Raw genomic sequence first — 20,627 nt, 5'->3', positions numbered from 1 at the left:
TCATATAGTATTGTTGTTGAAGTATATAATGATCTCCTGGTCCTGCTCATTTTAGTGCAGCTAAAGTTAAAGTTAAGACTTTAAACACTAAGACTTTTGGAACATCCTTTGTATTATACAATGCACATACCCACATATAAATACATATGTCTGTATTTATATATATATGTGTGTGTATGTATTTACATATTGTAATGCGAGAGAAACTGAGGGATTAGAGATTAGAGAGTTTCTTTAGAAAATATTTTATTTGGGTTTCTGAGAAGGAGAGATAGTCTGGAGGCAGAGCAGAATCCATTCTGTCTCCAGGGCTTAATTGGACTTTCATCTCAAAGAATCCAGCATTGAATGTGAGATTCCGATGATTTATATATGGCTTTAAGTGATCAGGGGAGTCAAAGGCAAGGGGTGGAGTAGGAACACTGATGAGTGTGGAATTTCCACGCAGGAACCAACAATTTGGTTCTGACAGATTGGTGGTAGGACCATAAATTCTGATAAATTGGGAGTGAAGGGGTAGTCACTAGAGAATGAAAGTCTGGAACTTAAAGACATGTAAGCATTTCTCTTAGTAACTTATCTGACTATAGAATGCTAATGGTCAGGGCTCCCAGCCCTAATTTCCTCAGTCCTAATGGTTAGGAAGTGGGGTTGCAACCAGGGGGATTGAGGCAGAACAATTTAGGGAAACTGAGGCAGGACAATAAAAGGAAACTGTAGCACAACAATATAATTATTTACACATATATAATAAATATGGATAAAGATATACATACATATATCTGAAGAAGTATCAGGTAAATGAAATTCCCAGATATCAAGGGTGTTGGAGAGCAGTTCAGAATGTGAAGAACTGATGAGACATTTATCACAATCACTAAGCATGCCTTTCATTGATGTGAAAGGGACACAGCTAAATCAAATATGATTAAACTATGTGTTTTGAGTGAAGTGGATTTTTAAAGTCAAAGGGGAGAGGGGAGGGAAGTAGGAGTGGGGTCTAAGGAGTTAGGGAGGAGTTAGAGAGGAGGCAAGGAGGGGCCTAATTGAGAACAAACTGTCATGCATATATTTATATGACTCCTAGCTTTTATTTTTCTTTAGAAAATATCCTCAGTATAATAAAAGTTCATGCTCAAAAGTTATCAAATTGTGGTATGCACATTAAATTGTGCATACCCTTTGAACCAGCAGTGTTATTACTGGGCTTATACCCCAAAGAGATCTTAAAGGAAGGAAAGGGACCCCCATGTGCAAAAATGTTTGTGGCAGCCCTTTTTGTAGTGGCCAGAAAGTGGAAAATGAATGGATGCCCATCAATTGGACAATGGTTGGGTAAATTGTGGTATATGAATGTTATGGAATATTATTGTTCTGTAAGAAATGACCAGCAGGATGATTTCAGAGAGGCTTGGAGATACTTACATGAACTGATGCTAAGTGAAATGAGCAGAACCAGGAGATCATTGTACACTTCAACAACAAGACTATATGAGGATCAATTCTGATGGTCATGGCCCTCTTCAACAATGAATTGATTCAGACCAATTTCAATTGTTCAGTAATGAAGAGAGCCACCTACAGTCAGGGAGAGGACTGTGGGAACTGAGTGTGGACCACAACATAATATTTTCACTTTTTTATTGTTATTTGCTTGCATTTTTATTTTTCTTCTCAGGTGTTTTTTTTTTCTTTTTAGATTTTTCTTGGGCAGCAAGATAACTGTATGGATATGTATGCATATATTGGATTTAAAATATATTTTAACATGTATTGGAATACCTGACATCTAGGGGAGGGGGTGGGCGGAAGAAGGAGATAATTTGGAACAGAAGGTTTTGCAAGGGTCAGTGTTGATAAATTACCCATGCAGCTGTTTTGTAAATAAAAAGCTATAATAAAAAAATATAATAAAAATTCCTTATCTCTGACTTAGGGCAACAAGAAGTTGCTTATATAGAAGAAGGATTATATATATTCTGTTTTGCCCCAGAGGGCAGCACTAAGAAGCAGTTAAGTTTCAGGGGATACTGGACTTCAATGGATGCAATCAGGAAAACATAACTTTGAATCTTACCTCAGAAATATTCTTGCTGTGTGACATTGGGCAAGTCACTTAATCTGTCTTTTTCTCAGTTTCCTCATCAAAAAATGAGGATAATATTGAAATCTATTTCACAGGGTTGGAGTGAGATTCAAATGAAGTAATATATGTACATTATAAATACACACATATATATAATGTATATACCTCATATACAAATGTATGAAGTACTTTGCAAACCTTAAAGCAATATTATAAAAATAATATTATTATTAACTAAGTAAAAATTACAAGAAGGCAGATTCCGGTTCACTTCACGGAAGAACGATATAATAATTAAAGTTGTTCAAAATTAGAATAGATTGTCTTATTGGGTAGTGTGTTCTATGCCACTAGAAATCTGGCAAAGACTGGTTGATCATTTGTTCGAGTATCTAAGAAGATTTCATGCTTTGAGAAGGGATTGGAAAAGATATCTTTAGGGTCCCTTCCAACATCAGCCTTATTCTGTAATTCTAAAAGTCTTTTTTCTCTATCTATGTTTCTACAGTGCAATGATCACAAATTTTTTATTTTCCATTTTAAACTTTTAACTATTATATTGATGAAGAATTTTAAAAATACACACATGTTGAATTTAGTTGTTTTAAAGCATTAGTTAATAATGGATTTGAATGACTAACATTCTATTTAATATTAATTCTTTTACAGGAAGTCTAAATTTAGGTGTTTTATATATGATATTGTATTTTCAGACGAGTTTCAATATACAGGATATATTGTCACATTATTATACATCTATCCCATGACAATACATCTATGGCCAGCTCTAAGAGATTTCTATGTGATTGGATTAATAATAGTGAACTACTATTATATTTTATTGAGCATAATAGAAGCAACACTAAAGGTATAGTATATAATATTAATGTTTTCCATGTATAGAAAAATTCAGATTTCTTAAAAATCTCTTCAAAGTTGAGTTAACTTGATGTTAGATGCCATTTACTATAAAACTTGGGATGATTCTAGATTGTTTTATATCATTTGTTCTTCTTTGAAGATCAAGAAAGAACTCACTATAGATCTCCAAGAGAAGACTAGAAGAATAAATATTGAGAATTTTGTAGAAAAGATTCCTTTATAGGTATCTATTGGATTAGTTAGTCTCTGAGGTCTCTTTCAACTCTGAGATCCTATCATTAAGCTAAGATAAACATCATAAATGCAGATAAAATAATGGATTACAATTAAATCAGTATCATCCAGTCCTATCATACAGGGCTTCATTTTATTGTTTCTTGTTTGAAAATGACTGATTATAGATTTGGAACCAATAGGGGATTATATAAGTTCATCTCAAACTAGATTCCATTGGAGAAACAAACTCTGTATGTGTGTGTGTGTGTGTGTGTGTGTGTGTGTGTGTGTGTGTATACTTGAAAAGTGATGTGAACATTTTCTCAGATGATCAGAAATGATTATTTGTGCAATCAGCCCTTCTGCTTAAAGATAGATTCAACAAAGTGAATCAATCCTATGAATTTACTAGGTATTCATTTGGGTTTCACATAGATAAAGGGAAATTCTCAAGAGTTATATTATATTCTTTGGAGCCATTATTAACAAATGCCAGATTCTTTGGGGGCAAATGAATTCTTCCCTAAGTAGTTGGGATACTAAAGCATTATTATTCTAGAAAATTTTCTCAGCAGGGAGAACCATTTTAACCCCCAATTTTTTCCTAACTAATTAGGCCATGGAACAGTTTTAGACTTCTGAGGCATGATGAGAAAATCTATAAATGCTACTTTCAGATATGGGATGAGGTCAAAGGACTGTAGGATTTTTGCAACAAAATAGATAAATAATTCTTCCTGGTTAGGAACAGCCTATTTTCATATCCCTCAAATGCCACGTTTCCCTGGTTTATATGTGTGGGTATGTATGTATAGACACACACACACATATATCACATATATATATATATATATATATATATATATATATATATATAAAATTTCATACTTCATATTTTAGAAAGAGAAATGCCACTAGCATAAACATTCTCTTGAATTTCTTTTGTTAATATCGTATGGTTTCACAGAATTTGCTTTTAGAAATTATGGCCTAATCTAATGTCTTTCTCAGAGCACCTCTTTTTTTTCTTTGACAGGGGACTTGGCCATATATTATACTTCCTTCTTTTATTGTTTTTCACTGTTCCCAACTGTTAATTACATCTTAGGTTTCAGCATTACCAATCTGAAAGGAATTCTAATCAGATCTCAGATAATCAGAATCTAAAAAGATCTGCATAGGCTAAATAATCAAAGCTAGAATATAATATCACTTGAAATTTAAGTGAAGCACTTAACATTTGTTTTCTTATTTGATCCTCATAAAAATCCTATGATGTAGCCGTTATTAATATCCCCATAATATAGATGAAGAAACCGAGGCTGAGAAACATTAAGTAATTTGACCAGAGTCACACAGCTAATAAATGTATGAATTGGGACATGAACTGAAGTTTTTCTGACTCTGAGCCCAGTGTTCTTACCCACTATGCCACCTAAATTGCATAAAATGATAGGGATTGTTGTTGTTTGTCCTTTATTTTCAAAGAGAACCTGATACCAGGAAGATAATGCCATGAGTTTGATGAGGTTTAGGGTTCCCGGTGGTCAGGGAACTAAATGATAAAGTTAGTGACAGGTTTGGAGTTCAGGGAACCAAATGAAGCGGTTTGGCTCCCCTGGATTCCCCTAGGATACGGCACAAGGCAGGGAGTTGTGGGGAACTCCCTTCTAGAAGTGCAGAGGTCCTTTGCAAAGGAATTTACGAACCTGAAAAGCTAGACTGGTAAAAGAAGTTTATTATTGGTACTGGGAAGTCAACCTTGGCTATGCATGAATAGAAAAACTGAATTCCTTGGTGGCAGGGTCCTGGCAGAGAAGTAACGTTTCTAGTGGAGGAGTCCTGGCAGAGATTTAAAGTTTCTAGCAGAGAAATCCCAACAAAGAGGTATAAAGTCTTGTTAGGGAAATAGGTGAGAAAGATAAAGAGAGGGTAACGCTGAAAGAGGCAGAGGCTTGCTGCTATGTCAGGGAGAGAGATTCCTTGCATGGCATGTTAAGTCCTCTGCAAGCACTGAGCCCCAGGTTGGCTCATTTTATAATTGAGGCCTTGGCTAAAGCTGGGATTTGCTCTTGATGGGGGCTGGTGCAGCTTGAGCTGGAATTAAAATAGAGAATCTTAGAAATGAATGATTGTCTCTAGGCTGATCTTTAATTTAATGGGAAGCTTAATCAGTAGTGAGTGTTATTAATGATGGCTGATTCTCAGGATTTTTTACAGAGGCATGTTATGGGCCAGAACTCTGAACTTGAAACAAAGGATTCTTACAAGGTGTTAATAAGTCAGTGGAATTGATAGAGACAATGGTTATCTAATTGGTTCACTATGATTGATTTAATCCTACAAGGAGATGTGATGGGCCAAAACTTGAAACAAGGTACTAAGTGGAATTGAGAAGATAATGGTTAAATCTAGTTTAGCATTGATTTAATCCTACAACAAATAATGGTTTCCTAGTGATATAATGATTGGTGTATACTCAGTGTGGAGCATATAAACTAGAAACCTAAGTCAGGGAGATTCAGAAACAAACGGACAGAAGGCTGGAGGCTGGAGGCTGGAGGCTGGAGCACAAGCCCTTGGACTCAGACAGATTCATCCCATCTCATACCACGTTGGTGGCAGGCTCTCCTCCTTCACTTCTCCACTGAAACCAAGACTCCGGAAGGCCCCCAGAAAACTAGCCTAGCCCCAAGTGAAGGAGACTTTGAAAGAGACAATAAAGGATTTGGACTTTAATCCCTGGCTGCACTTGTAGTAATTACTGAAGTGAAATGAAGGCTGCTCAAAGAAGCCCCCCAAGACACCTGCTCCCAGAGAACATTACAAGGCCAGGATTCAAGGAGACTTTCTCCTTGAAGGAGTTTTCAGACAGAGTTTTGGGATCCTCTCTTCAGTTTCAGGCTCCCCTCATCAAGTTGACCTGGAATCAGAAAACTCCCAGAGCAAATCCCCATTTCAGGAACTTTCTAGTTGTGTCATCCTGGGCAAGTTATTTAAATTCTGTATTGGTAAAAATAGGAATAAAAATAGCATCTACCTCCTATAGTTGTTATGAGGCTCAAGTAAGATTACACACATGCAGACACACACGTACACATATACAGACATATGTAGAAACATCGAGAGAGACAGAGACAGAGAAAGACAGGGAGACAGAGACAGAGGCAGAAAGACAGAGACAGAGAGAGATGGAGAGAGTGAGAGAGACAGAGACAGAGACAGAAACAGAGATACACAGAGAGACAGAGATAGAGATAGAGAAAGAGAGCAGAGAGAGACAGAGAGAGATGGGGGGGTGATAGTAAGAGAAAGAGACAGAGTTAGAAAGAGACAGACACACAAAGACACACACACAGAGTGAATAAAAGAGAGACAGACACATTCACAGAGATAGAGAGACAAAGAGAGGAGAGAGAGATACACAGACACAGATTGTATATATAATAGAACTTTGAAAACTTTAAAAAATATTATATAAATACTAGCTACTATTAGCTATTATCATGTTTGGAGTTTTCTATTCACAACAAATGGATAAATTCCAGTTACCTGAGTAAGAATATAATAAGGAAGGAATGAGACACTGTCATCTGACTAAATAGGAGTAAAATACAAATACTTTAATTTGTAAAGGTGAAGAATCGGTGAAATCCAGGTCTGGACTAAGAGAAGTAAAGACAATAATATGTTTATACTTTGGAGCTATGTCTTGTGAGAAAGAGCGATTGAGAGCTAGAGTAATATACAAAAATAGAAACTATATGAATGAGATAATATTTAATTGTATTCCACTGAAGCCAGGCAGCTAGTTAGTGCTGTGAAGTCAGGAATATCTGAGTTAAAATCTGACTTCAAACACAGAGTAGCTATGTGACCCTGAGTAAAAGCCCTTAAAGTGCCTGCCTCAATTGTTGTTGTTGTTGTTGTTTTTTAATTGTTTTTGAGATATAAACTTACATTAATCAAGGCTAAGAAAAAAACAAACAAACCATGGAAATTATGTTAGCAATACTCATTGCATCTAAAGAAAGAAGAAAAACTTATAAGTGCTGAAAAGTTCTCTTTCACATCTCCACTAACCTCCATTAACCTTCTCATATTCATTCAATTATATCTGCTGATTTCAGATTAAGAAATTTAGGATTTAAGTACATTGAAGATTGTGAAGTTTTCTTCTTGAGTCACCAAGGTGTGGTAGAACAGTAAATTTTAAGTTAGAAGATCTGACTCTTGACAACTTGCTGTCTTTGAATGAAGCCAAATTATTTTATTTCTTAGGCTATCTTTTCATCTCTAAATGAGAGGGATGGTCAATCTTGGCCACTGAGGTCTTTCTAGTATTAAAGTCCTATGATTTTACAAGACTTTCACTATATTCAAGATATGATGATTTCTCATTCAATTGTATTGTTTTTCTATTTTGCTTAATTACATCTGGGTAAAATAGGTCCCTTTGGGTCAGCTCAGTATCATTGTAATTACTATTGTTTCGATGGAAACATTGTATTCAGAATTTCAAACAAAGGGCATCAAAGGAATTTTGGATTTTTGCTGAGGATTGCCTTGTATTCTGTGATCATTTAATTTTTTTCCACATCATTGTAAAGTACTCCAAATAATAAATTTCCTTTTTTTTTTTGCTTTGATTCCTTAATAGATAATAATTATGAAAAATAAATATTTTCATCACAGTTGGAACCATCTGGAATTTTACATTATCATTTTTGGACTCATCGATATCATTTTCATACACTTAATCAGACAGAAGCCAAGAGATATAGTCCTTATTCAGTGTTCAGTAATATTAGGATATTTAAGAATAATAAGATTTTTTCGTATTTTTAAGGTAAGAATTCTGTATTTAAGTGCTCTCCATTTCCTTATAGTGTTATGATACAATGTGGTGTCTCCCAGAAATCATTAAGGAAGATCTTAGCTTACTGCCAAATAGAGTGACCAGAAATGAGCATAGGGGTTAGAGTCTACACTTGAGGTTATATAATTTAAAAAAATCAGCCTAAATGCCCTCATTTCACTTGTCAGCTAAAATATAGGATAAGGACACATCCAAAATCAGTTAGGGAAATCCTGACAAATTATCCCCTTGATTGTGTTTCAAGAGGCACAGAAAATTATCACTGTCTTAAAATATCTTTCTTGTTACATATCCTTGAGGCAAGAATGAGTAATCATAATCTGGAATAATGCCAAAGGCAGTGAGCCTTGCTCCACCCCATTTAGGGCTTAATGCTCTCATTTTATCCTCTGGTGTACAAAGTCTCCTATTATAGCAATTCATTCAAATCTATTTCTCCTCAAAATTACTCCATGCTTTAATATTACATCCTCTTCCTCCTCCACGCTTTTAATTAAAATTCCGTTTCTCAGTGCTAAAACATGGCTGAGTGCTTAAAGGATAAGTTAAAATTACCTGTTTAAGATAATTTACACTTAAACATCAATGACTGATAGACAGCACCCTCTAGGGGATATCTATATTTGAGGGGGAAAAAGAGCTACTTTACCCTAATACATCTCCAAGGGCTAGAATGTGTGTTGTAGAAGTTATTGAGCAGTCTAGCTTTCCAGTATCCTTTGTTTGGTCTCAGACACAAACTGTATGAGCTTGGGTAAGTAAATGTCATTTTATTGCTGTCTACCTCAATTTCCTCATTTGTAAAATGGAAATAATAAGAGCACTTATCTTCCCCCAGGTTGTTGTGAGGATAATTTGTAAAGTACTTCACAAACCTTAGGATTCTATATAGGCTGGCTGTTATTGTTATCTACTTTGGGTATTCTCTTCACCCCCCCACCCCCATCCCCCTGCCCCAAATATGCTTACTTGTATTATAGGTTAAATCTTTTGGGATCATAGGACCATAAAAAGCAGAGGGAAATATAAAATAAAGGAACCTGCCCCTGACATATACTGGATGAGTGACACTAAGCAAGTCATTTCCAGCACCCTAGGAAACTTTCATAAGACTCTTAAGTTTCAGAAAAAGTGTATTGATAGAGGTTCCTGCTCTGGGAGCTCCCTCTACCAATTGTCAAGTTCTTGGGGATACAAAAAGAGACAAAAGACAGTCCCTGTCCTCAAGGAGTTTACAATCTAATGGGGGAGACAATGTGTAAAAATATGTACAAACTATATATAGAAAAAAAAGGAAATAATTATCAGAGGGAAGGTATTAGAATTAAAAGGCATTGAGGACCTCAACTTCAGATCTATGAAATGAGATAGATGATTGGCCCAGAGATTCTTAGAAGTCCCTTCTACTTCTAAATGATTCACTGTTCAACTCCAACTCTCATTTATTGAACAGAGGAAGAAAGTAAAACTGTGTATTCATTAACTTGCCCAAGCTCATGATGGCAAGCAGTAGAGCAGAATTTTGAACCTAGGTTCTCTGATAACAGCTCTTTTACTCTCTGCAGGTCAACAATATTTGTTGATTTGTTTTTTAGTACTGGGTCTGCCTATCTGTTTATCTGGCTTTGGTAGGTAGTGAAGTGTTTTCTCTAAACAATTTCACTATTGTTCAGACTTAAATTTTTTTAACTTAATAATATTTTATTTTTCCAATTACATGTAAACATAGTTTTCAGCATTCATTTTTGTAAGATATTGAGTTCCATTTTTTGTCATTCCTTCCCTTACCTCCCCTTTCCCAAGACAGCTAGCAATCTGATATAGATTATACATTTGTTTTTTTTAACATATTTCCAAACAGTCGTGTTGTGAAAGAAATTCATAATAAAAAGGAAAAACTATGAGAAAGAAAAAACAAATAAACAAAAGGTGAAAATAATATGCTTTGATCCACATTCAGTCTCTGGATACGGATGGCATTTTCCATCCCAAGTCTATTAGAATTAAAATTGTCTTGGACCACTGCATTGCTGAGAAGAACTAAATCTATCATAGATGATCATCACACAATCTTGCTTTTACTGTGTACAATGTTCTAGTTCTGTTCCCTTTACTCAGGATTTCAAACTTAATTTTTATGAAACTGCTTTCTATTGTCTCCAGAAATTCTTGTCAAATTGGGATGCTTTGACTAAAATGAAAACTGAATGTTGAAAATTATCTTTGCATGTATTTTGAAAAATAAAAAGCTATTTTTATAGACCATACAATCTGCCCCCACCCCCAAAACTGGACTACTGTGTTTATTTGCTTCTATTTCTTGTTTATCTAGTTTATTCTGTTAATCTAACTCAAGTCTAGCTCAAGCTTCCTTAATTCACATTCAAAGCAATCTTAACTCAGTTTACCTTTCCAGCCTAATCTACTTCTCCCCTTCATTCATTCTGCTCTAGTCAAATTAGAACAATTCTGTTCTAGTCATTGAGCTTTCTATCTGTGTTTCTTCTCCCCAGAATACCTTTCTTCTTTGTTCCCTACTTCTCTCTCTATTTAGTCTCCTCTTCCTACCCCTTCTCCCACAACTACCCTGGTCTATTTCTCACATATCAAGCTCTGAAGCTACTTTTTTAAGTGTATGTGAAAATTTTAAAACCATGTAGGAATTGGGAGTGGGATGTAGAGGAGGTGACAGAGCCCTGAACTAGCAGTTCAAAAGACATTCACACTATCCTAGTTATTCAACAGATATTTGCCACCTGCCTTCTAATTTTTGGTTATCAGTCCTATTTCAAATTCCTAACTTTCTCTTTAACAATCCTTTATCCTGCTTAGTTCTGCTGGATTTTCTGACCCAATGCTCTATCCACTGAATCTAATAAGATTTCTGATTTTGGTGGTTTGAGGCTTAGAAACTGGCTTTTTTTTTTTTTTTTTTAACAGATTGTAGTCCCATTGGTACCTTGGACTTTGGATCCTCTCCCTGTTTTGACTTTCTATTATTTCCTCTAGCATTCCTCAAACAAGCAATTGGTTCATCATTAGCAAAACCACACCTACTGTTCTCCAATGAAAACTTGCCGAAACCCCTTGGCTCCCAACTTCTTTCTGTATTTAGTCATAGGACTACCTTCTTCTAACTCAAATGCAATCTCCTCTCTTTCTAATCCTTCCCCTTAAAAGAAATGACTTTTCCCTTCTCCAAATTGCCATAGAAACTTGATGTTATGGCACTTTTATAAATGTCAATGACCATTATCTTCCCTAATTCCTTTTAGAACAATAATAATAGTACTTATAGAGTACGTTAAGGTTTGCAAAGTACTTTATAAATATTATATTATTTTATGCCTTGGGAGGTAGGTGTGATTATTGTCATCATTCTCATTTTACAGATGAAGAAACTGAGGCACGTGGAGGTTAAGTGACTTCTCTAGGCTTACTTAGCTAGTAAGCATCTGAGGCTGGCTTTAAACTCAGGTTTTCCTGACTCCAGGTTCAGTACTCTGTGCACTATGGGATCACTTGCTGCCTTGGTGCCAGAACAAAGTTTATGCCAGCTATGCAGGAATGAGAAAACATTCATTGTAAGAACAACAATTTGTCAGAACTGCATTTGAAAATCTTCCCAAGCAAAGTTTCCCAGGTAACTCACTGATTCTTAATATGTAATCTTACATCTGAGATTTCTTTGACATGCTATTTTAGATGATGCTACCATTGCTGATTTATTTAACTGAGGAACAGATCAAAAAACATCTTAGCTTGATGTATTGTATTACAAAGGGATATATCCAAAGTCAAGAGGATACAAAACTCTTAATTAAACAGATTTCCACTAGAGAATCCATATTTCAGGTGAGGAGAATACAAATAATTTATAAAATTTTGGGCATTACTTGGACAAGAGTTACAGAAGATCGATAGACATGAAGCTGTGTGGGCCAAGTGAACATCAGTAGTTTTGCTATATTAAAAGGTTTAATGTTGAGGCATCATAGTTCTAGATAGGACTCATAGTTTGGGCTCATAGTTGAAGAGAAGAAACCTGGTTTATATGTGAGAAATTGTGTAGTTCTTTCATTGATTCCCAAATGATTTCCTGTTGCAGAAGTCTGTCAATATCAATATCCCTTTGGTAATACTACATGACTGAGAATCAAAAAAACTAATAAATGCAAATGACCAAAAAGACAATGTTAAGGTAGACAGCAATGCATTGACAATCTTATCTTAAGGAAGAAAAATAAAAAGTATCATCAGAGACGTTTAAAACTAGAGAAGGAGATGGGACCAGTCATGGAACCAAAAGAGAAGGATAGTAAATAAACAGCCTAAATGCTACTCTGCTATCCATGGAAAAGAAAAAAGCAACAACATACAAACAAATAGCAAATTGTTTAATATGCCTTTAGCATATTGGGTAAATGTGTTCAATATTTTTGGAAAGACATGGAAAAAATTATACAGAATGAGAAGGCCTGGATGGTTTGTAAGAGCTTATGGATGTATCAGAAAACTTATAGTAAAGTTGAGAAATATGGTGTCTATTGAATATTCAGGCTATTGACTGAGTCAGAGAGATTTTTGAGAAATATCAGTTTCATGATATAGGGAGGAGAATTAAACCTTCTATTTCCAAAAAGTTATAAATATGATTAATACTTCTTTACCTTACCTATTTTGGGCAAATGGTTTAAAAAAAAACCCTGAAATATTTTTTATTTTGTATAAGAGAAATTTAATGATATCTTTAATTCCTTGCAGAAACTTTATGAAATTTTGGACATGAATATGAATGATGCTGTCAAAGAGCTTGGTAAGGAGAACCAAGGGACATTTTAATTAGCTATACTAAATTCCCATTTTGTTCTTTCAGACTCATTAGTTAACTCCTAGGGACCGAAAGGGAAATTACTTAACTGCTTTGGACCTAAGTTTCTTCATCTGCAAAATGAAGGAGTTGGATTGAATAATTTCTAAGACCATTTTCTCTACTAATAATCAGTGATTTCATGATATTTAATTGTAAATCTAAATAATTTTTGAAAATTTTTGTGCTTTCAAAGAAGTATGTATTTTTCATCTGTTTTGTAGTAGGAAAGACACTGAATTTGTGATCACAGGTCATGGAAATCTATTTTGTCTCTGTTGATTGTTACCTGTATAACTTTGTACTGGTCCTTACTTTGCTTTTTTGTTAAAACAAAAAACAAAAGGAGATAATCTTAACAAAACAAAACAAAACAAAACAAAAACTTCCAGCTTTAAATCCAATAACTATGATTTCTCTCTTACCTCTAAAGAAAAACATATGAAACCATTGGTTTGAGATACTCTGAATGTCCCTTGCCCCTTCCCCCCCAGATTTAAGCCTTACATTAGTTTATATTGTTGTATGGAAGCTGAGGGGAGGATCTATGAACTTTTAAGGTCTCTTCAACCTGGAAGATGTCATGATTTATAGTTTATATTTCATGGAAAAATTTCATGCTGTCAATTATTAGAGTTTAAAGCTCCTAGAAAGACTAGTGTAGGTTTTTTTTTTTTTTCTTTTTGCCATGATACATTTCTGGAAACCCTGTTGGAAAACGAAATTGGTGAAATGGTGCTCCTAATTTTTGGTTAAATGTAAAAACCATTTGCGGGCTACTATGTGATATTGTAGATAGATTAGCCCCTCTTCTCCACTCTTTTCTATTACCCTGTCAAAAAGACTTTTTCCTGAGCCTCAGACACTTGGCTGTGTGACTTAATCCTGTTTGCCTCATTTTCTTAACCTATAAAATGAACAAAAGGAAATAACAAACTACTCTTTGCCAAAAAAAAAACCCCAAATGGGGTCACAAAGAGTGGGGCATGACCAAAAATGACTAAAATGACCAACAAAACATCCTCCCCCCCCCAAAAAAAAGCCCACAGTTACCTCATTTTGCCACCAGATGGGGCTAAGGCTTCTATAAAAGAAAATTTAGAGGCATAGTTTTAAACATCAGCTTCATATCTTAGCCATCTTTGGAAACCCAGGAAAACTGAGGAAAAGGTGGATTGAGTTGCAGATAAATGAAGAGTATTTTGTTCTTTATTGATTTCTTAGGTAACACTGGATGATCGAATTGGGTAAAATGAAAAGCGTTTTTAATTAGTATATCCTTTGTTATATTCTTCGAAGATTCACAAATGTTAGGAATTTTTGTTGGAGACAAACATCTAGAGTATTAACCAACTAAAACTATAACTTCACTCTTTTAGGATAGTCTTTAGTGAGGAAATCAATTCATATTTAAAATTTTAAAATATGTATGTTTTAAAAACCAGTGAAGTTTATTTTTTGAAGATTCACAAATGTTAGGAATTTTTGTTGGAGACAAACATCTAGAGTATTAACCAAATAAAACTATAACTTCACTCTTTTAGGATGGTCTTTAGTGAGGAAATCAAATCATATTTAAATTTTAAAAAATATATGTTATAAATATCAGTGAAGTTTATTTTTAAAATGTGTTATGAAAAAATAATATATTTCTATTGAGAATAAGAAGACTTTATCAGAGTTCTGGGAGAATCAGGCTCAATTTTATACTAACTTCATTTACCTTGTGGAAAGGGAACATTGGATTTAAATTAGAAAAGCTTATTTTGGGGAAATTCTTCATTATCTTTATCACTAAAAGGTGTTTATTGAATGCTTACTACTCGGAATATGAGGTTGTAAATATTGGGGCTATATTGTGGAGGACTTGAATATCAAACTGATGAACTCCAATTTTTTCTGGAGGCAATAAAAAGTTATTGAAGATCTTTCTTAATGTTATGACAATCAGGAGTGTGCAAAAGGAAGATCAAATTGGTATCTGTGCAGGATGGGTTAAAGAAAATAGAGAAGGAGAGAGCAAGACAGAGAGAGTCAGAGACAGAGGGAGAGACAGAGACAGAAAGAGACAAGTGTCCATTGTCAATTAAGCCAATTAATACAGAAAGGAGTTATTGAGGATTTGGGATTGCGATTGTGACAAGATAAAGAGATGACACATGGTATAGAAAGAAAGAATTCTGTCTGAATTGGAATTGCCACAATCTTTATCATTTTTGTCACTTTCTTTTTTTTAAACCTCCTATTTTCAAAACAAATGCATAGTTTTACAACATTCACCCTTGCAAAACCTTGTGTTCCAAATTTTTTTTCTCTCTCCCTTCCCTTCACTCCCTCCCCAGACAGCAAATAATCCAATATATGTTAAACATGGGCAATTCTTCTATTTTGTCTCTTTTTTGATCACACCATAGAAAATTTATCTTATTTTATTATTGTTGTTAGAAGTGTGGTTCTAATATCAGCACTCTCTTAGATCAGTTTCCATGTTGAGATAAAATGAGGGACCCATCAGTCACTGAAAGGTTTAAGAAAAAAAGCTTTATTTTTTTTTCTAAAATAGCAAGGGTATGCAACAGGGATATGATCACACTTACCTTTTCTGGACTTGGTTTTCCTTGAATTCATATGGAAATACTTCTGATCAGGGGAAGAAATAGTGAAGGGTATGCTGACTCTCATAGGTGGCATAGAGTCATAGGACTCTAGGACAAGTCCAAGAGGCTTAAACTATGTGGCTGGGACTTTCTATGACCAGGAAGCTACACCAGGGAACCCGGAGCTAATTGGACTCCAAGGAGTAGCTCTCTCTTCTTTTGGGTAAAGCCTTCCCACTGGGAAGAGGAGATAGAATTTTCATCAGGGAAAATGCTGATCTCATCACCAATTATCATTGCCCTATAATAGTTTAACTGAATTGCACTTCTGGCAGTAAGCTACCTCTGAGACACTTGGACTTGTAAATTCAATTCTACAGTGCTAAATCTGGCTTAATGACTCCTCCCCACCTCAATAACCAGAGGATGGTGCAACCCTTTGGATCCAAACTGGTATGGTACATATTTGTTATTGGGCAAAACAAAAAATGAAAACCAGACAATCTGGAAAACTAAGAAATAAGAACTAGAAAACTGACAAGTGTGTTGTGATCCAGATCCTATACTGGTGGCGTGTCCACTATTGAGAAATATCACTGAGCAAATGCACGTTCCTAGGGATGGAATAGCAAAGAGAAGGGAAAAAAGGATACTGGATTTGATTTCAGATTTAGATCTGAAGAAATTGGGTATGGTTAGAAAAAAAGAATAGAAGAAAGAACACTGTGATTCCTGCATTAGCCATATCAAAAAAAATGAAAATATGCTTCAATTTTTAATCCATCATTTGAGTCGATCTAATCTCTCTATCTGGATGTGGATAGCATGTCTCCTCATGTTGTGGTTCAGGCATTTCAGTCCTGTCTGACTCTTCATGACCCCAGTGGGGTTTTCCTGGCAAAGATAATGGAGTACTTTGCTATTTCCTTCTCTGGCTCATTTTGCAGATGAGGAAACTGAGGCAAAAAGTGTCATCATGATTCCTCTGGAACTACCACTGGTTCTATACTTTGTAAATCTTCAAAGTACTATATAAATGTCTATTATCAGTGAGTATTTCTACATATTTGGGGCAATATAGTAATTTCCCTTAAACCAGATCTCCCCAGAGTAACTGCCTACTTATCTAAATTGTTAGCTTTTTGGGAGAGGGCTTAGGGAGGTTGTGTATGCTTCCTCCCACTGTTGGTCCCTCACAGCTCTTTGTGAATGCCACAAACTCACCGGGATGGAATGGAAAAAACAGAGGTTAGTATCAGAAGACCTTGAATATTGGGCAAATTACATGTCCATCACCAACTTCAGTTTCTTGCTTGATAAATTGGGGATTAGTAATTCTTACTGTGTCTACTTGACAATTTTGTTGTGAAGACCAAAAGAGATAATGGATATAAAGTATCCCATACTTTTAAAGTATAATCTACTTTATTTAAACATAAGCTACTGTTACTTATAATTATTTACTTTAGGCCTATTAGAACATGAGTGCCGTGAAGTTGTCATTGCCTTAAAAACCAAACAAGCCATCAGAAATGTGCTGGGTAAGGCACTGAAAAATCTCAGATTCCTTTGGTCGAGGGGCATAATTGATAAAACTGAAGGAAGCAAGATGAACAAGGTAATGAAATGATTCCTGTTAAAGCGAGTGAGTACTCTTAACCTCTGTTTCCACCAATCTGTTTCCCTAAGGGCTCAAGTTTTACTTTATTTTTTTGTTTTGGTGGTGATGGATGTCAGCTGGTTTGGGGGGAAGTGTGAATGAGGTGAGAGAGGAATGGATAGCTCCATTGCTTGCCAGTTAGAGCTTTTCCCCTTCTATTCCTTCTTAATTGCTAGTAGCTTGCCCCCTGATAGCACCCTCTATCCACTGAATTATTTACATGTTCTCTCTGTCCACTAGAGTAAAAGATCCTTGAGGGCAGGGGCTATTTTTGTTTTCTTTGTATCCCCAGCATTCAGTATGGTGTCTAGAAGAGAGTAAACATTTAATAAATGCAGGATAATAATTGATTAGTGAAATAATGACAGTAACAGAGCTTTAAGAACTCTGGACCAAATAGAGGCACTGCAAATTGGAAATAGGTAACAGAGAATAGAATGCTGATAGTATCCATTTACCTTCTTTAAGCTACAATATGAATTCTATTTTACCTATAAGTTTGAGTCTTTAATATTCAGCAGGAAGATGCCAAATGAATTATTTGAGCATAAAAAGAGCAAAGTGTATAGTAACTGACTGGTAAAGATATAGTAAGTACAATTGTAAATACGTAGTAAAGAAAAGTGTTTTCATTTGGAGGGAAAAGGTCCAAGTCCACGAAAATAACTAACGAAGTCAGAGTAAGAAGGAGGAGATAGATGGATAAGCAATTGATCATTGAAATAAAAACAAACGACTCAATGAGTTAAAAGCAAAGGAGAATATAACTAACTGCACAATAGATTTTTTTAAAGAAAGTATGTAAAGATAAATGTCAGCTGTCTGACTAACTATTGTTTTATTTGTATTTAGCTATTTCTTGCCAAAATAAAATCACTGAACAACTTTCCAATGACAATCCCTCCCCCTACTCCTGAGAAGTTTCTCCACAATATTGTTTGGCTGGAGAATAAAGATGTTCTCATTGAATTCTTTAAGGTAAAGATTCTTGTTTTACTTAGGGGTTCAGAATTTCTGATAATCAATTTCTATTCTCTAATCAGATTGGCAGAGTTGATGCTATTCAGAATAATTGTTTCCCCAGAATCATGCTTATCTGTTTTCTGTGTTACTGGTTGGGTCAGATGAGACCTGGAGGGAGCATTGAACCTAGCATTCATTCAAAAGACTTAAATGGTAATCCTACCATGCAGTTTACCAACTGTGACTTTGGGCAAGTCTACTGGTCTTATATTTCAGCTAAACTTGGTAGCAAACCAGCTCCAAACAGATTTAGAGGATTTCATTCAGAAACTAAAGCTGATGGATTTATATCTATCATAATCCTTATCGTATGTGACCCACATCTGTGCTATTATTTCTTCTTCCTGGACAAAAATATCTGCACCCAAGTTCTGTTCCCATACTAAAGTCTTATTCCTTTGTACCACTTTGTCTGTTCAAAACCCTGCATTCTATATCCCAAGGTTTTCTAGTACATGAAACAGGGAATATGTATGTTGAAATACAGAAATCTTTGGGGTGCATACCTGGATCAAGGACCAGACAAGAAAGTGTGTAACCCTTCTGCAACCCCTTCTGATTCTCTCAGCATGTAAAACTTGTATTTTATTAACAGATTTCATGAAGATGCTCCTTAAATAACTGTCCTTTCTAGGGATTGCTTATTGAAATGGTCTACTTTTCTCCATGCCAAGAATACAGTAGTGACCTTGTCTGCTTAGAAACACATATAGTACATTTATCATCTCTTCAGTCTCTTCAGATTTCTTTTTGCAGGTTTGGGGTCCTAGCTTTTATTCTATTATCTCCATCCTACAAACTGGAGTTTGCTTATCTTCAGTATGCCTTTTTCAAATGAAGTGATTGGAAAAGAATTAATTGAACCCTAGAATTAATTGAGTCTTTGATGCTTTGTCCTCTAATCACCATAATAATTGAGTTTGGGACCTTTCCACCTATGAAATGAAGCATGTTTTCCCCAAGATACCCAGGATCACCATTTTCCTGGTTAATAATTGTTTATATTATATAAATCTTCTCAGGGATGGCTATTTTGGGGACAAGAGAAGATTGAAATGAGCCTCTTTTTTCCCTTTTTTGTTTTTTTTAATTTATTTTTAATATACATTGCTTTTGGGGGTGGAGCCAAGATGGTGGAGAAGGCACACGTGACTTTCTAGGCTCTCTGATACCCTCACGACCAACATTTAATTCAGCCTCAAAAATAGCAATTAACTGGCAAAACCCACGAAGACTTGAAGTACAACAACTCACCAGCTGAAGATAATTTGGAATTTCATCAGAAAAGGTTTGTCCTGAGGGGCCGGGGAGAAGATCAGCACAAGCAGGGAGAGAACTAGAGGCAAGCATATTGTGCAGACTGGGCGGGAGTGGTCTCTGTGTTTAGAAAAATTACAGAGATGACACTGGCATAGACTGATTTCTCTGCCCTGTTTACAAAACAGTAGATCAACAGAGAATTCAAAGCCACTCTAAAAAAAAATCACCAGATCCTAATAGGATCTGGCTTTACCCACCCAAAACCAACCGGAAGTGACAGCACAGATCACAGCACAACCTTGCAGCCCCAACCCACAGTATGGGGCTTTTCCTTGGGGCATTGCGAACCTGCATGGCAGGGGGGCACAGCTGGGGCCGCCTCTAATCTGCACAGTGTGGGGCTTGGCCTGCGGCAATAGAACTTTTGCAGCTCGATATGCTTTGGGGCAGAGATACTTCCCGTTTGAGCAGGGCTATTTGCTGGCCAGCTGCTAATACCCACAACCTCGAGGTGGGCTTTGGCCTGGGGTATTGACACTTTCACTGCTTAGTCTCTAGCCTTAGGGTAATTGCTAAACCACACAGTGGGGTTCTCCACTGGGCACTTCCTTAGCTCAGCCCTGCTCAATCACTTCTGGTTGAGGGGGTGGGACTCTTGCCCAGAGCACTCCCATACCTCACTGCCTTACATATTTCCCTGCTTTGCAGAGGAAGCTGGTAACTCCCTTGTCCTGAAGGCAGACCCTAAAGGCTTTTAAAAATGAGTAAAAAAAATCAAAAGGAGGATTGATAGCTTCTATACAGAAAAAGAGCAGGTTTGCAACCCTGAGGAGACTAATAGCAAATAGTCTCCAGACAGTACCCTAAAGGGGAATGTTACCTGTCCCCTTTTACATAACACTCTCCTAGAAGAGACCATTAAAAGTCTCAAAGAGAGTTAGAAGAAAAATGGGGAAAGGAAAGAGAAGCTTTGCAAGAAAGTAACAACTTGCTGAAATATGAATTGGAAAAGGTAAAAAATTTCCAGGAAATACAGGGAAACAGAATTTTTGTGAATTGGAAAAAGTAAAAAAATTCAGGAAAGGAAGAATTGTGAATTGGAAAAGATAAAGAATTCACTAGAAAGTAGGATTTATGAATTGGAAAAGACAAAG

The 20,627-nt window shown here is 35.7% G+C and overlaps 1 protein-coding gene across 4 annotated transcripts in view; it reads left to right on the top strand.

Annotated features, from left to right (window-relative positions):
• The window catches only part of SLC9C2 (solute carrier family 9 member C2 (putative)), a 105,373-nt gene that overhangs the window by 47,547 nt on the left and 37,199 nt on the right, over window positions 1-20,627 (top strand). For all 4 annotated transcript variants that reach the window (XM_031936911.1, XM_031936909.1, XM_031936908.1 and 1 more), the window contains 6 exons: window positions 2,756-2,954; window positions 7,845-8,033; window positions 11,769-11,918; window positions 12,828-12,879; window positions 17,000-17,148; window positions 18,043-18,168. In XM_031936911.1, coding sequence (XP_031792771.1) covers window positions 2,756-2,954; window positions 7,845-8,033; window positions 11,769-11,918; window positions 12,828-12,879; window positions 17,000-17,148; window positions 18,043-18,168 — 865 coding nt within the window. The remainder of the gene's footprint in view (window positions 1-2,755; window positions 2,955-7,844; window positions 8,034-11,768; window positions 11,919-12,827; window positions 12,880-16,999; window positions 17,149-18,042; window positions 18,169-20,627) is intronic.

This window comes from Sarcophilus harrisii, chromosome 4, assembly GCF_902635505.1.
Source record: "Sarcophilus harrisii chromosome 4, mSarHar1.11, whole genome shotgun sequence".
In the NCBI taxonomy this organism is placed as follows: Eukaryota; Metazoa; Chordata; class Mammalia; order Dasyuromorphia; family Dasyuridae; genus Sarcophilus; species Sarcophilus harrisii.
This window is presented reverse-complemented; position numbering and strand designations above follow the sequence as displayed.